General features: G+C 44.1%; 1 protein-coding gene across 3 annotated transcripts in view; it reads left to right on the plus strand.

The window, feature by feature from the left end:
- The window catches only part of SUFU (SUFU negative regulator of hedgehog signaling), an 89,799-nt gene that overhangs the window by 47,240 nt on the left and 24,671 nt on the right, over nt 1-17,888 (plus strand). For 2 of the 3 annotated variants that reach the window (XM_018910658.3, XM_050976222.1), the window contains exons 6-8: nt 1,316-1,388; nt 5,944-6,100; nt 7,566-7,677. In XM_018910658.3, the coding sequence (XP_018766203.2) occupies nt 1,316-1,388; nt 5,944-6,100; nt 7,566-7,677 (342 nt within the window). The remainder of the gene's footprint in view (nt 1-1,315; nt 1,389-5,943; nt 6,101-7,565; nt 7,678-17,888) is intronic. The other variant, XM_030241130.2, reaches the window with a different exon arrangement.

Below are 17,888 nucleotides of genomic sequence, written 5' to 3' on the forward strand. Positions count from 1 at the left end.
ATTTGGAAGAGCTGGACTTTTTTTACTTGAACTTTTCCCTTTTAGGCACAAGTGCAGATAATTCATGCAAATGTCCTAGAGTAGAGTGAATTTGTCCAGCTGCAAGCTTTGTTTCTGGGTCCCTGAGACACTAAACACTGCCTGCAGTTCCCTTAGCTCCTCTAAGTCAATACAGATACAGCACTTCTCTCCTCAGTCTGTTCTCATTTTGGTTTTTGGCTTTTGTGCTGTGGTATAAGCACCTTTCCATGATTTGGAGACAAAGCTGCAAGCTACTAAGCCATTGATGTGGAACTGGGGTAAAAGTCTCTTGCACCCCAGTGAGGAACTGTGGCAGGTCACACACCTGCAGTTAATAATTCACAACTTCCAAAGTGTTGTGAAAAAAACGAGTGGCTGTCCATGAATCTGAAAACCTGTAAAATATTAACCTTTTTTTCTCCCACTTTTAAGTGTTTTAGGAGACTAACACAAACTAGGCCAGAGGAGGGGGCTTTTGACTGCAATAACAAAGTATCTCATGAAAAAAATGAATTTTTTTATGGCAGTTCCAAAAGACTTCAGTTTTTACTTCAAATGAAAAGCACTATCTAAGGCTGACTTCTGCAGTCTGGCTGCACTATGACCCAAAGTGAAGTCTCTGAGTATTTCATCTTCACAGTAATCTGCTTTCTATCACCTTTGTTAGGAAACACCTTGAGCCTTCCAACTTTTATTGCTAATGATAATAAAGATTTCCCTGAACCATCTGAGTACTTGGCCATGAAGTACCAACTGAGCAAAATGTCTGTTGTGATAGTATTTATCAGAGCAATAAGTTCTTTGTGGTACTGAACGTGACTGTCAATCTTGGCAAAAAGTGCAGTCCCACTGGGGCCCTGCTCTATTCTTAGATATGTAATAGAGGAATAAATCTTGACTCCATGCCTTACCCATCTTTCTTTGACTCAGGCTGCACTGGACTTCTCAGTCCCAGTTCGTTTCCTGTAAGATTAAAACCCCTCTCAGTCTTGTGTGAGCAAGGGGGCCTGCACAGGGGATAACAGCCTGTGTCAGTCCTGACTGCCGTGCATGTCTGGGTGATGCCAGACACTGAGCAGATTAACTGCTAGGACATGGAGGGCTTTTCTTGTTTATTTATTTGGAAAATGTAAAGGGCAAATGCATGCTGTAGGATGTATACACCGCATAGAGGGGTTTCTAGGCTTAATTTAAACCCTTATCTTGTGCTTGCAATACAGGTCCACTCTGAGGACCCTGCTGGAAAGTTCTAATTAAAGGGCTTGTTTGGTTCATTACCTGTCTTTCTTTGTAGAGCTGGAGGCCCCTGGCTGATAACAGACATGCGAAGAGGAGAGACCATATTTGAGATTGACCCACATCTGCAAGTATGTCTTTAGTTTATAAAATGTCACGTCTCTTGTAGGAGCCAACTGTTATACAACAGTTCTAATATTTTCTGTAAAGGTGCTTGGATCTTCTCAATGTTTGTAATAATCCTGGAAAAGTCTTAGAAACTCTTTGCCCTCTTGGAGGTGGTTCAAGAGGGCCATGTCCAGACCCACGTGAATGGCAGCTCTAGGAAGAAAGATAGAGAAGGGAGATCAGGAAAATGGAATCTCCTATATGAGACAAATTGGTAAAATTTGGACTGGATATTTTAGAAAGGGGAAAGAAAGAAGATGAAAGATAGAATAAGACAAGATTTAGGAATGATACAACAGGAAATTCCTCCTTCCTTTTATGTGCAAGTGTAAGGAGATATAACAAGCAGAAATCTCAAAACCAACTAAGTACTATTTTTTCACAGCAAATGTGATAGTGTAGCTCATTTCTGTAGGATATCACTTGAGGCCAAGTAGTTAGTGTGGACTGAGAAATTTTGGGAACCCAAAAGTACCACATGCAGTTATTAATAATCCATGCAGGAAGAGATATTAAACCTTCTTCTTCAAAGTTCAATTTAATTTCTGAAATGTAAAGATGAGAATGGGACCTCTATGGAGAGGTTACTGTACTATGGACTTCCCCTGAGCCATGCATTTGGGAGACAGTTCTGCAATCCCTTCAGCAGAGCTGGAGTACATGGTACTGGAGTACATGTGTCCCCAGCAAATCCAGTGTGGTGCTGGCCATGTTTCAGTGAATCACTGAGTATTTGCCTTTAACAGAGAACTTATGGCTCAGCTTGGTGGGGCACGTGCAAATGTGCATGTTTTGTACAAGCATTTGCTTATGGTCTGCATGTCTGTATCTGATTATTCTCAGTTGCATCACAGCATCTTTTACTTTGAAAGCTTAAGAACAAAACCAGATTCTACTTTTACTGGTGTTAAGGATTTGTTCATCTAGAATAACTCCAGTCTGAGAAACACAAAAAAATGTTCCACAAACGTTCCACAACGTGGGAGCTAATACAGTTGAAAGTCCCATAAAGTTTTTAGACTTTCCAGAACTTGCCCTCTTCCCTCCTGGAGGTGTTTCTGTCGTCTGCACACTGGTGATTCCTAATGATAACAAGGTTTTCTTCAATTTACTGTAAATGAAAAATAGCTCAGCTTACTGGAATCTGAGTCAGCCAAGGCAAGTTAAGGCAAATAAAAGAGTACCTCTGCCTCACCAGTGTGTCCTGCTGCTGAAAGCTGCTATGTCTGTGGTCCTTCCGGACTTCCTCACATGGAGCACATTCCTGTTTCTGTTCTCTCTTGCCCCTGCAGAAGTGCAGATGGGCAGGTGTGTGTGTGCACACCTCCCTCCTGCTCTGCTGCTGCAGCCCCCAGGGATTCATAGAGCAAAATCCACCCCTGAGTCCCACAAAGAGCCTCTGCTGAGTGCGGGGAGTCAGGCTGTGCCAGGCTGCCTTCAGCCCTGTCATTAGTGGGGAAAGGATAAAGTGTCATTTTCTTGCTGTTGGTAAAGGGTGTGTGAGACCAGAGAGGCAGCAGTGGAAGAGAAGTGGAGGGGAGGGAGGGAACAGGCAGAGAAACTGGACAACTTTCTTGGGAGCCAGCAAGCATGTTGTCTGCCTGGGAAGCAGGCAGAGCTTGTTTGGAGGCTGCATTGTGTCTTGTGGGAATTGGTTGAGGCCTAAACTCAGCCCTGGCAGCAGCAGCTGTACTTTCTGTTCGGAGTTGCTGAGAATGGATCCCAACTAAGATGTCATCCCAGGATGTCGGCAATTAACGCTGTGGCAACGCTGGCTGTTTTCTGTGCAGCCAGGCTTCCCTGTAGGCCATTCAGATTTCCCTGGCAGCACTGTCAAACAATTCCTGTCGGTCCCCCGCTCTGTGCTGATTCTCAGTGCTTTGCTTCTGTTTAGCAGATATCTCAGAAGAGAATAAAGCTGATTTGAATTTCCTGAGTTGTGGTTGCTGCTCTGCAGGTCACACTGCAGTGCTCTGGCTCGTTTAAAAAGGGATCAATGACTTAGAGCCTCAGAGCATCCCTCCCACACGCTGAGAGGAAAATGGGACAGAAATATCCTTTCTTTGAGGAAGGAAAAGAGCTGAACCTCCTTTGCCCTGGGCTCCTCTAGCCTCCTGTTCATGCTGCCCTTTCAAGGAAGGAAGAACAGCTCCTCAGTCCAGGCAAATCTTTGCTGGCTAAAGGTGGGGTAGAACTGTGCATTGCCAGAGCTATGAGTCTACATTGATCGGGAGTTTTTTGACTTTTCCCCTTTTAACATCAATACTTGCAAACATTATGAAACAGGCATGCAAATTAGGCTGCCTTAAGCCAGCTCGTTTCCATCAGCTCCCCTTGATCTCCAAGTGATGCCAACAGAGCAGCACTTCTTCCCCTGAGGAAGTGCTCTGCAAACCAGCTGAGCTGCAGATGAGAGTCCTTCCCCCTCCCCGAGGCTCTGCACTGTGTCCGCAGGGTCTGGCTGGGAGTGGGGCCCTGGCTGCAGGGATGGGGAAGCAGATCCCACCAGAGCCTCACAGCCTTCTGGCCTCTTCTTCTCCCTGCTCAAGACCGGGTTTGGTGGCTCTCCCATGCTTCCCCAATGACTGGGATAAAAAATAACTTCGCTGACAAGTTACACCTCCCCACGCCAGCTCATTTGGGTCCTCACAGAGCACCATGGAGGGTTCCCAAAGGAGCCACGTGCTAAATCTCACTTAGAGCATTGTCTGCATATGTAGGAACGGATGTATTTTTATTTCTTTCCCCACAACTTCTATTTCTGGGTGACACAACTAATTTTATGTTTAGGATAAAACAAAAGAAAATCACAGCAGATTTATTATTTCTCAGATTTTCCTATTACGTTTTCAAGAAGCCAGTTTCCCCTGACGCTGGAGGAAGATCCTAACAAGGGGAGAAAAACAGAAGAAAGGCAGTCTCTTGAATGCTTAAGTCTAAGTCAGGACTGCTCTGGTCCTGCAGTCAGCCACAGGCTCCTACCTCAATTTTGGGCCAAAGAGCGGGTTTTGGGCGGTGATCCAGATGAAAAAAAAAAAAAAAGAGTTGGCTCAAGGGAAGGGATAGGAGCACATGGAGGAGGGTGGGACTGCAGTCATTGCAAATTACATCAACTTAAACCGCTGCGCAACCACACCCTGAATGCTTGTGTTTATCTTTGAGCTGCTCAAATCCTCTCTTGAATGGTCACAAGAACAGGCAATGCTCTTCCCGGGGTGCAGCATGCACACCTGGGCAAGGGGAGGGATGTATATGGGTTTAGTCTGGAAACTGTTTCCTGGGGACAGATTTTGCAAAGAGCAAAATGTTTGCACAGTCTCTCATCTTCAGTGGCAATGTCAAACCAGAGGGTACTTACATGGATGGAGAAATCCTCTCCCACTGTGTATGACACCACGCTGCTCTCTCCTCAAATCTTTGAAGTTTCTTGGGACTACCTGTGTTTCGAGGTGACACAGATGTATGCAGATGCAGATCTTGCTGGTGCCATTGAGCAGTGCCAGAGGCAAAACCCCTTCAGAAAAGGGGGAAGCAAGCCTGGCTGGTTTGGTGCCAGGGAAGAGGTGCCAGCCCTTCCTCGGTGTAGCATGGCCCCGAGTTTGTTCGGCTCAACATTACCCCCTTGTGGGTCACAGGTAGAAATTCAGATTGATGCCCATGTCCAAGAAGGTGGAACTTCCTGTAGAGGTTTTGGCTGTAGCTTAGGGCAGTCTTGCTGGCAACAGATGCACGTGTCCTTGAGAAAATGCCTGGTGCCTGAGAGCATCCAGCTGCTTATGACTGGTATGTGACACCTTCTGAGACCCAAACACTGGTTACGTGCTTGGAAAGTCCAGCTTGCAAGGAAGGGACTTTGTTTATTTGCCAATAGAGAAAGCTATGCAAAAGCTTTGACTTTGGGAACAGGCCTTGTCTCCTTGCATGTCCAAATTTGCATGTTTGTCCTTTTTGGGGACACCCCAGCACATTGGAAAGCAGGGATTCTCTGCGCAGTTTGCAAATGAAGAACCTTATGAATGATGGGTCTCTCCATGAGCTGTTTTCATTGTACCCTTTGGTAAGGCTGGAAAGAGAGCTTTAGTTATTCAGGGGTTTGTTATCATTGACATATAAGAGATCAACTGCCAAGCTATGCTTCACGTCTTAAATATTTCAAGTTGGTGTAAATCAGTGCTACCAGTGAAAGAAGCAATCCTGCACACCCCAGGCCATTGGTTTCCACCTTTCTCTCTCCCTGCTTTGTGCCTGTCAGGGGCACATAGTGAAGCAGTGGGGACAGGGTGGATTTCAGACCAACTTGCTATGGAGAAGGTTTGTTTAATTGAGAGTGGCTTCCTGGTTTGGCTCAATGTGCAGTTGCTGTTTGCTGACACAGCAAAGCCAGGCTCCAGAGAGTGGAAATTGCCCACAAAAGGGGATCTGCAGGAGCTGGTGAAGGTTGGGCTTGCACCATGGTGGGCTCCAACTCAGGCTCAAGCCACGCTCAAAAAAAGTCTTGGTGTTTTGAATCTTTTCAAGCAGGAGAGAGTCGACAAAGGGATTGAGACAGATGGCTCAAACCTGAGTGGAGTGAGTGCCAAATGTGCCTGGGACGACCTGAGCCGGCCACCAGAGGATGATGAAGACAGCAGGAGCATTTGCATTGGGACCCAGCCTCGGCGGCTCTCTGGGAAAGGTAAGAGGTCCTGGGCCAGGTCACTGTCACAGCCTTTCAGCTTCTGTTCTGCTGGGTCTGGGCAGTGCATTGAGCCATGCTGCATTCTCAAGTTCATAGCAAACTCCACAGCCATGGGGAGGCTTGGTTTGTCTCAGGGCAGCAAAATGGATTTTGGCCTCTTTGAAGAAGGCAGGAGAGAGGAAAAGAGTTCTTGGCAATATTTTGTCTAAACATTTCTTTCAGTTTTTAGGCAAATTGTAATCTGAATCTGCAAAGTTAAACTGAACACCTGCTGAAACCAGGACTCTAAACACCTGCAAGGTGAAGCAATTTCATTTTCTCAGGCTGTGTTTCCTTGTTAACATTATCCCTTCTTGGGAAGCAAGTTGGACTGACACTGCACATTGCTGCAGCTGAACCCAAGGAATTTGTGCAAATACAGAAATCAAAAAAGAAGAATTAAAAAACTGTGGAGTTTCCCTTTGCAGTGAGATGACTTCTCAGGGTAGAGACGCATATTACCTTTCAAATGGGTGAAGCAACATAAAATTTGAGGGCTTGAGATTTCCTGGAATTAACAATGGTTTCCACAGGAATGGCATCTGTTCTTAAATCTGTGGTAAAAATTAGTTAAATGCATACAGCCTGTCTTCTGGCTTCTGTGCAAATATTTTGAACTGCACTGGATCTAAAAAGGCTGTTTTGCCTCAGCCTTGAAACAAAAAGCCCAAGAGAGGTATACATGATGAAATTTGTATATTCTTCAAAAGATTTTTAAATAATTTGGGTTTTTTTTTCTCTACCTAATTCTCACATTTCGCAAAAATAGATGAAGAAACTTCTAAGAAAGGCAGGAAACCTTCCTGTTGAAAGTATTTGGCCAGTAGACATTTCAGAAAAAGGCAGAAGTAAAAAGACTGCATCTGAACTGCATAATTTGCAGCTTATTTTCAGATGTGAGCTTGAGGCTAAAGGTTGCCCTGCATAAAAATCCCTCCCTTTGTGAATCTTGTTGTAAATTAATCAACAGATTTCCAAAGCCAATTGCAAAAAACTTGGAAACCTTCATACATACATTTGGGAAAGGAACAAGTTGCTGTTATGCCTAATGGGAAAAATGATTTCCAGTACAAAGGTTTGGAAGTGTCAGGAGGTTCTATGAGAGTTAGAGAACCAACAAACACCTCATTTATGAAAATTTACAAAACTACTCAGAATTTCTTCATCAGGAGAACTCAGTACCAAAGATTCCAGCTCTCCTTGCCTGATACAACACTGAAGCCCAAACAGGGGAATTCAAGCTGACATTATAAAGTGAAATAACTCTCAAGGAAGTTCAGGAAAGTGTAGTTAAGTGTTACCCCATAACATTTCTACACTTCTTTCTGAAGGGGAAGAGTTTAGATGAAACACACCTGATATCTTCTTGTGTCTGTGTTGTTTTTGGGGATTCTAAATCATGTTTAAAAAATTCTCTTTGCAGATACAGAGCAAATCAGGGAGACTTTACGGAGAGGGCTTGAGATTAACAGCAAACCTGTCCTACCTCCAATCAATGCACAAAGACAGAATGGGTTGAACCTCGACCGAGCACCGTGAGTTTCACCCTGCACATTCACATGGTGGCAGAGGGAGGCTAAAGAGCTCAGCGTGGAAAACAAAGTTAAGGTTGGGTGGGAAAAGACTTGGCAAGGGGAGAGGAAAGCTGGCAGTGAACACTTGCAAAGTGCAAAGATGGGTGGAGAAGAATTATTCAGGTTGGATAAGTGGGCTAGTACTCAGGAGGGCAGCTTTTTAGAGGGGTTTTGGACAAACCGTGCTAATGCAGAGTGGCTTTGACTGTTCTGTAGAACCTGCTGTTCATGGTGTTCAGTGTTTGAATTCAGACTGGAGTGATCCCTATAAAAAGTACTGTGCTGAAAAGTGCTATGATATCAGTAAAGATAGGTGGCATAGGTGACTGCTGATATTTTTTCCTGAATATTTTGTTTTCCAGCTCATAATTACAAACCTTTCAGTTAAAATCTTGATTTTTTTTTTCTTTTTAATTGACTTTGATCTTGCCCACCCCAGGTGGGTTCTGTCAGTAATTACATGCCAATAACACCTGGGTCTCTAATAGCAGTAGTCTAACAGATGATTTAAGTGGGACTAGGGTGGCCCATAGATCTCTCTTGTAACTTCTGACGTAAGTGAATCTATTATCTGCACTTCTGTCTTTCCAGGCTTCTTCCCTTTCTCTCTTAGACTTCAGGTGCTAGTTCAGTGCCTTCCCATCAATTTTAATGTTTTCATCTAAATTATACAGAAAGACACACATCTTTGCTGCACTCTTTCTTCTTGGTATTTCCTTTGGTTTCTTAGTCTCTGATGAACATCTCTGCCTTCTGCTTTCAAGAGTAAAGATCAGCATGAAATCAGCACTTCCCTGTAGTGCCAGGCAGGGACAGCACCCTGGTCTGTTTCAATTCCTGTTTCATTCTTGATTCAAACATTTCATGAGAAAAATATTTCTTGTTGTTGTCCTTTCTTGTTCCATTTTGTGGGTGACTTCCGATTTGCCGAATAAATGAATGTTTATGAGTTGCCTAATCCGTTGGGGGAAGGATTATGTGTCAAATGCTGATTCTTTTTGCTAATATGTAATATGAGATATAGGTACTTATATTAAAAAAATCTCAAGTGACTTTATTATTGCTTTAGGAATAATCTTACTTTTGCCATATAGTAATTATATGGAGTCAAATTCTGATCTGACTCAGGTTTTGAATAGTATTTCTCTGCCTGCAGGTTGGCCACATTGGACCATTGGTTAGTCCCACTGGCCCCACTGAAAAAAATATAAAATTATACCATTTGATTTGCACAAATCACACCCAGCCTTAGAGAGCTCAAAAGTACTGGGCAGGATTTCTCACAGATGCTGTGCTCCTGCATGCATCTGCTTGCCCACTGTAAGCTCTGAGTCCTCAGTGGTTGAGGGTGACCACAAACATTTTGGGTGCACATCATGTCAAGGAGGCAGCTGATGGGTAAGCCTTAATGCTGGGAGGCAGTTGTTGCTTAGATAAGAGAGCTTTGCATTATTCAGGGTGAGATAAACAGAGATACATTTGAGACAGAGTGGTAAAAGGTTAGCAGAGGTCTAAGATGAAGCACACAAATATTTACCTAGGTTTTTAACTGTTCTGAGACAGAGAAGGCAGGTCAAATTCAGAGCCTCACATATGTAACAGTGCTCTTTGTTGCAAATCTCTCTTACCTGCAGCAGCTGCACACTCACCCTGCCTGAAGCCTGAGTGGTAGGAAAGGCTGGTTCCCAATGTTTGCCTCCTAGGAGGTCAGTACATTTCTCTGAGGTCTGTGGTTACCACTGGGGAAACTGATAGGTCGCCTGTTTCTCCATAAGCACTTTAGTTAAGGAAAGACAGCTATCGGCTGTGTTACTGTGGTGATACTGTTGGAGGCATAGGGGAAATCTCAGCTTAAAACAGCTGTGTGTCCTAATACTTTCTTCCTCCATCTTACTAGCTGCTTTGAGAGGAGTTTGGGAAAGGTCTTCTTCTCCTTGTGCAGTTGTTTCTCCTCTCCATGTAGCAGATACAATGGGACTTGTTCAATGCATTGACCATACCAAAAGTGGTGGTTTGTGCTGGAAAGCAGTGTTTACTTACAACCTCTGACTAACTAGTACTTAAATCAGACCTGATGATTACTTTTACTGTGGCTAAAACTGATCAGTCAACACATTTTCCAGAACAGTGTGGTATAGATGAAGCAGAAGAGGAAGAGCTTGTTATGTCTCCGCCTTCCTTAACACACTGTCTCAGCATGTCTCATGCATTTGAGCAAAATTGCTCAATGTGCAGTAAGTACAAGTGTGTGATATGGAGACTCTCATCTCCAGCTGCTGCACAGGAATGTAACTTAGGAGCTCAGCTTTTGAGTGCAATAATGTATCTACATCCATGTTCTCTCCAGGTACCTGCAGGGGTAAAGGCTGAGACACAAAAGGCACAGTGCAGATATAACTCTTTCATAGGACTTCTGAACACCTGAGATGGAGGACATTTCTGTACATAGTTCTAGTCCTTCTGGTGCAATCCTTCCTTGCATTGCTTGGAAGTGGTATGCTGGGACTCAGGTCTGTCCTTTGCTGTAAATTTTGTGTAATCAAAGGCAAGTAGTTTAGCTATTGAGCTTCAGTTCTGATTCAATAAAATGGGACTAATAACAATGTCATCTTCTTGAGGCACCACAAGGATAAATATGTTAATGGTTATGAGGTGCTGGCTGATGGGAAGCAGGCTTGTGTGTAATCATATCCTGCACTGTACACACCAAATCATAAAAAAATCAAACCTGTGGTTCTTTGCAAGGGTCCTGTGAATAACTAGTGCATTAGAAGTTCTTTAGGAACTTGACAGAAATACTCTCTTGGGGCATGGCAAATTGTTTCAAATCTGCTTTCTGTAAGGAGCTCTGCAGAACCCCAGGCTGTCAAATTTGCACCCAACTGACAGTAGGATGTTAAAGTCTGACACAGACTCTAAGGGCTTTGTGTAGAAGAGGAATGTGCTGTTTATTTATCATGGATTTGCAACCACCAACTGCTTTCCTAGTAGCTTTCTTCCCTTTCTTTTATCCTAACCCTACCACCCACACACAATACTCTATCAAGGTTTAAAGCAGACAACCTGTTCTGCATTCAGCATCACAAATAGTATCAGAAACACTCAAGCTTTTGAATATTTATTTGTATAAAATGTAAAAGATCCAGATTCCGTGTAGATTTCCCAGTCTTTGTGTAGTTACAGTTTTCAGTGCTAATGCAAAGGCCTCATATTATTTGGTTGGAGATAGGGCTTGATTCAGTGTTTTGGCTCCAGCAAAGCATATACTGACATGTTAAACATGCATATTACCAGTTGTTCACTGTCCCAGAGTCCTAAAAAAAAGTTCCTTTGAGAAAAAGCTGGGTTCTGTCAAAACCCTGCTGGGCAGCTGTAGTACTTTGATTCATTAGTGTTATTACTGTAGACTGTGTAGCCCTTTTTCTCCTAAGGATATGAATAAAAGCACACTTAAAGCTTAAAACTGCATTGGACATCTGTTTCTCAAAATTCTTGGCTCAGTTCATAAGCACCCATTAAATCAGTTTGTACGTATTAACAAAGGAACATGTGAATTAATCTTTGGAAACATGACTAATCATTTTGAACACAGGTAACTGAATACTCTCAATTACCACTTGGAGAAATAAGACGTGCATGAATACCAGTGTGTGTTTCAGTGGTGCATTATTTGTTTCTTAGGAACCATCAGCTTAGTAGGTGCTGCTGAGACACACAGAAAGGCAAAGCTCCCAGTCTTCTGAATCGTGCAGATTGACTCTTGCTGGATACAGAGAACTGTTGCCCGTAGGGGATGTTTAAATGTCAGACTGAACACTGCTGCTGTCAAGCCCTCAGTGGGCTGGAAGCTCCAGATGTCAAAGTTCAGTGACACTTGTGGAGTCTTTCTTCGATCACTATTTAATTTCTTGATGCAGTAATTTCTGGGGCCGAGTCTTTGGTTGTCCCTGGTAATTAGCTCTGTGCTCTCCTGTGCAGTAGGTGAGTAGTATCTCCATGTTACAGATTAGGACAGCAGAGTTAATTTGCCACAGTTGCAGTGAGAGCCAGCATTGGGATAGGGGAATTCTTGACCTTTTCCACCCCTCGAGGGCCCCCTTGATCATGCAGCATTGCTGAAATTGATGTTTTTCTGCCTCTTGGCTGACTCAGACTGTTGTACTGTGAGTTCAGGCATGGAGTAGAAACCTTGTGCTAGCACATTGCATTACTGCCTGTGTTGAAGCTAAAATTATCTGTGGTTGTTGCATTTCATTGTGCCAGAACTCAGGTGTGCCCACGCACACCCCAGTGTCTGAACATTAGGTTTGAGTGATAGAACAGGGTCTCCAAAGTCTGTATTACTTTGATAAGGCTTTTCCATCATGTCTCTGCTGTTTATAACTCTCCCCCTTCTCAAGAAGGTCGAGTGGTGTGGTTCACATACCTGACTCTCATATTTCTGTCTGGGATTTCCCAGGTAATTGTGCTGGTCCCTTACGTACGCTGTCCCATTTGTCCAGGGACCCACAGAGACCTCAAGTCCCATCTGCGTTCAATTTCTAGGCAGAAAGACAGTTTCAGTCTAGGGAAACCTGAACATATGGTAGCCCTGTAGCCATGTGCTAATTCCATCCAGCCCTGAACAGTTTCCAGCTGTGCAGGGAAATGAAGGCAGGTTCCTGGCAGAGTAGGGAACAACCCTCCGGCAGGTGGGGCTGGCAGGACTGTCCTGGCAGTGACCTGCTGGAGCTCTGCACTCTGAGCATCTCAGGTGGTTGCCCTCCCCTCGTGGGAAGGGGGAGGAGTTGTGTCACTAGAATTCCCCCTGGGATAACCCCAGACTATCACATGGTGTACCTGGCTTGGAGCACATGAGTAATAGTGGCACTGCATCCAGGGCTGGAGTCCACTGCTCCTGGAGTTCTTGGTCAGCAGAGCACATGGATGGAGCAGCACTGGGTTAATGCACATTAACAAGCTCCATCTGAGCAGTGTTTCTGAGGAAGCTCTGACAGTAATACCAAAATGCAGGATTTGCTTGGAGGAGAGCCTGCACTTTGCTTCTCCCAGTTGCACTGGGTTTTCATTTTGCTTTACTTGGGCAGAGGGAAGCTGTTGTCTTTGTAGCTGGTTTCCTGTCTTCAGTTCTTGGAGGCAAACTTTACATAAAGAGGAGCATTTCATCATTCTCTGAAGCTGTCTGGTTCTGGCTAGGCTTTCTGATTCTTCAACCACTAAGCAGTAAGTTTCCAATCCAGTCCTGCTTATTTAGGCATGCTCTCTCATCGAGTCGCCATTCAGTGGTGTCCTGGTTGAGTCAGGAATGCTGAATGGAGGGAGGCAATATACTTCAGGGAGTGTCTCTCAGCATGAGACTGAGTGCTGGGTGACAAGATTGCAAACTAGAAAAGTAAATGTCTGGAAAACCAGTGTCAGTTGAAGTGCAAAGTAGTCACCATGTTAATAATTTGCACTCCTGCATAGTTTTCCCCATCTAAGAATCCAAAAGTGCTTTGCAAACATTGACTTAATCCTTGCAACGTCCCTACGTGGAAAAATGTCTCGGTTTTACAGGCAGGGAACCTGAAGCATAAAAGAGTTGTTTGACTTCGCTCATGAGTCTGCAGGATGCCAGTGGCACAGCCTAAATCTCTCAATTCCACTTCAGCTGCAGGTCTTGGAACAGTCTGGCCCCTGCAAGCTCTGACAGTGGTTATTATGCAGCTTTCCAAAGGGATATGTGAGTGGCAAGAAGATTGTTGCTACTGGCATTGTCCTAGCAGCCCTTCCCTGCCAGGAAATGCACACAGAACATCGTCACCATCCTGTTTAACCAGGCTGAGGAGCACCCAAGTCTGAGCACTTGGAGTAGGCTTGTCTCAGTGTGACCACAGCAGGAGCTGTGTAACCGTGTCCTCCCCAGTTCTGCACTTGCCTCTGTGCGTGCCTGACGGGTGCTGTAACTCTGTGTGCCAAGGTGCTTAGGGCTCTTTCCCACAGCTGCTGGTTTGCCCTTCAGGGGAAACTGTGGGAAAGAGACTGAAAGATTGTTGGCACTTGAGTGATCTTTGACCATATCTTCATGAGGGAGTGAGGAGGTTTGAAACAGCCACAGTTGGAAAGGGAAGAAGGGGGAGTGGAAGGAGGGGGCGGGAGGGGAAGAAAGGAAAAGTGGCCCGACCTTTCTCTCTCAGCTGTGCAAGCCTGCACTGATGGTTTGCATTTGCTAACTCACAGTACTGAATTTTATATGGAGGGAGCAAGGAGCAATGACAGAAGCTAACTTCAGTGAGACAGTGGGCACCCACTCCTGGAAAGAGCCCCTGCCATGGCCAGCTTCCAACAGCATGTCCTTTGTGGTTTCGATACCTGGCAAGGTATCTTGGAAATGCAGCAAAATTATGCTCCATATCAGCAACAGAGCTTGGAGGGGAACTGAGACTTCCTTCCTTGACAGATCCATGAGATCAAGTGCTCTGATCATAAAGCAAAGCACAAATGCAAGAATAAATAAACCTTTCTTAATCCAATCAACCTGGTTATTCTTGAATCCCATAAAATAACTGCCAGTGGTTGCTTGAGGAGTTGCTATAAACATGACTTATAAAGAGGGGACATCCAAACTTTGAGCAACCTAGTGATTGCATTGGCGATTTTCCAGGATCCCCAGGGGCTGCTGCTAATTGGCATCAAATTAAGCAGGTTGCAGCCACCCTCACTCTTTAATACAAAGAGAGGGCCCCTGGGAGGCTACAGGTTCCAGCGTGTGGCCTTCTCACATCAAGTAAGGAGCACAGCACACTGGGACATCGAGTCTCCTCAGGTCCTTTGCCCTTGTTGACAGATCTGGGGAAGCTGCAGGCCACACTGGGCACCTTTACAATGGCTTAATCATGCTCTCTTTCTTAGAAAAAGAGAAAAAAAATCAAGTATGGCTTTGGTTAAGTTCATGTTAATCAGCATTCATGAGACTTAACAAAAAAACAACAAACATAATTTCCTCCCTCTTTCCTCCCCCCATAAGCAGACTACTGGTAGAAACTGAAGCTGGAAAAAATAGTTGAAAGTCAGCTAAAGTCACCTTGGTAACTGCAGCAATACACTTGCCCAGAACAGGAGACATCAAACCCAACTACAAACAGCTTTAAAGAAACAAAAAGAATGTAATCATCTAAAGAATTAATCTGACAACTGCCCACGTTTACACCTCCCACAAGCTCCCAATCAGAGGGAAATGCGCTTTAATCTCCTCCAACTCCCCTCTAGTTTCACAAAACACTAGATGTGCAGTCTTTAAACTGGGGCATTTCCGGCATGCTGCTTCCATTTAAATCTGCTGCCTTTCCTAATGCAGCAGCCCTGGCTTTTGCAGAGTTGTTTTTTCTGGACACTGAGAAACATGAATTTTTTTGTGGGGGTTGGACAAAGTATTAAATCTGGCATAGACAAAGTTTGCAACATTTTTTGTGATAGTCAGCTAGATCTTAGTCATAACAAGTAAAACTCCACTGACTCTTGCTGCTGATTTATTTGGTGATGGGGTGGAGGAAGCAAAGACTTACGGGTAACTGACAGTCGTAAAACCAGGGATGTTAGTGTTAGAAAGCAAACTTTTTCTACATTTTTTTTCTGAGTCTGAAAACTACAAGCTGTGGATGTCAATGTGTGTTAGGATATGAGCTTTTTATTAATAACAATCTAGAGGTCCTACTGACCCTTCATCTGGGTGATCACCCTTTGGAAGGGCCAGCACAAGGATTTCCAGTCCCAAAGAAAGAATTTTAATGGGTCTTTCTTGGTCCCTGTGTTGTGCGACATTTTTCCGAGTCTGAAAATGGTGGCACTGTGACCTCCTGATGTGTTATGTGCATTCCACTATATACAATTCTTGTTTAGAAAGGTCTGCCTTAGACAGAAGGTTATTTGGTTTCTGCTATTGGAGTTTCACCCTTAATTTTAAATACCTGAAATTGTGTGAGCTCCTCTGAATGGAAACAAGAGACGCAGAGTATGAGCATTTTGGAAAGGATGAATCCTTTCATGTCATTCACAGAATTAACTACCATTTTGCTTCACCTTTTTGACAAAAGGGCTGGTTACTTATTAATGTGAAGTCATAATTATTGACAGCCGTAAAGTCATGACAGTTCCATTTGATAGTTACACATTAGTCAACATCTTCTCTTGAGCATGTAATGACAAACAGCATTTGCTGGTTTTAATAAGACTGAGAAAGCTTTGCCCCTTGCCTCCATAATTATTGTCGTCATTCCTATTATTTCATTAACAACCGGAGGCTGTTCCCCCTCCGGACTGCAGCCCCATTGTGCTCACAGCTGTACTGGCTAGCATGGTGGAAACCTAAAATCCCACCTTCAGCTCGGAGGGATTTGGAGCCCAGGGTTGTGGGAGACTGTCCTGCAGCTCTCTGTCCTGCTGAAGCGCAAATCTCATGCCATGGATTGCCTGTGAGGCTGTTCTGGGATGTCCCCATGCCTGGCATGCTTAGGCAGGCCAGGTGAGCAGGGCACAGTCTCTTGTCTGTAGCAGTAACATTTCTGTAAAACTCCTGATCCGCTCCACAGTGCCTAAACTCTGGAACTGCATTTAGGAGTGCTAGTTTATGGCTTGCCTGAAAATCATGCTTTGCTAATGGCTGACCCTTTTCGAAGGGGCTGATAAATGAATGATTGGAAGCTGTAGACCACAGGCTGACTTTCCCACAGCTCACTGTGTATATAAGATCTGATAAGGAAGTTGAGACAAAGCTTAGCTTAAGGTCAACTGATCATTAATCAACTGTAACTGCACTTCTCAGGTAATCAGCCTGAAAAATGCTGGCCTGCTCCACTCTTTGAAGACCCCACCTAGAAAGAGCTATAAAATGTTTGCTGAAGTAGATTAAACACAACTTTAAGTGCCACACATAGACTACAAAGCATGTTGTGTCTTTGCTTCAGGGTTAACCCACTAAACTGACACTCTGCTGATTGTCAGTCCCTCAGCCCACCCTGTGCATAAGCTGTATCCTGATGTACCATGTCCCTGCTGGCTACATTACTACTTTTGTGTGTTGCTAAAGAAGAAAATGGGGCATGTTTTACAGTTTTTATCTTGCAGAGAGCTGAGCTGCTCTGGTATCTTTTTTCTGCATGTCTCTGACCTGGCCATGCAGTGTATTTGCAGGTTGGACCATGAGATATCAGAGTTTAGCTGTTTCAGAGTGGGCAGCTCAGCAGCGTGGGTGAAGGACTCACGTGGGACTGGGTGACCCGGCAGAAGCAATAGGCTGATCTGTACTGGAATTCACACTGAACTGTGCTGCTATGTGTGTGGCTGGTGGGAGTAATTTTGGGACAGCTCTCAAAGGTAAAATCAAGTAAAGGTGTCATCTAGGTCAGCTCATGAGGGTGAAGCTGATTCTTTACAATCATTTCCAGATGTACACTAAAGACAGTTCAGCTTGGATGGAGGAAGGATCCAGGCTTGTTTTAACAGTGTTCTCAAATGGAGCCACAGCTTGATAGCCTTGTTTGGCTTTTGGTCCTTGTGGCACAATGGAGGTACATTGCAATGTGGAATCCCAGTGCCCTCCTGCTTTCCCTGTCCCTCTCCTCTGGTGATTCTGTACTGTAGAAACTATCTTAACAAACTCTTACCTCTATTAAATTCTTGTGGAATACCAGGTGACAAGAATATAAATCACTTATCAGACACTTATCAGTCTATGTCATCCATTAAAGTCATAACCCATCCTGTCCTTTATTCTTTGTTCCAGACTGTCAAGTAAGAGATCATTCTGGTGCTCTTTGAACATATAAAGTGTTTATGGTCAAATATTTTGAGATAGATCGTTTTATTATCTATAGGATTTGGTCTGGCAAATTTCCTAATCATGTAACAATTTAACTGTGTTGTAGCTTCAGAATATGCTGGTCTTGCAGAAATGGAGGAATAAGAAAGTAAAGTTATCATTGTCCTAAAGCAGCCCAACTTAAAAGGGAGAAGAATCTGTGAATCTCCTACTTGTCACATCTTGTCACATGGAAACAGTCTTTTGGCTGTTGCACTTGATGCTGGTGGAACCAGGAGATTCTCAAAGCCTTTTTGTTGAACTGTGCAAAAAAAGGCACAAAGGACTGGACTAGTCTTTCCTGCAGGCCACTACCTGAAAAATCCTGAAGATAAAG

This window comes from Serinus canaria, chromosome 6, assembly GCF_022539315.1.
Source record: "Serinus canaria isolate serCan28SL12 chromosome 6, serCan2020, whole genome shotgun sequence".
NCBI lineage: Eukaryota > Metazoa > Chordata > Aves > Passeriformes > Fringillidae > Serinus > Serinus canaria.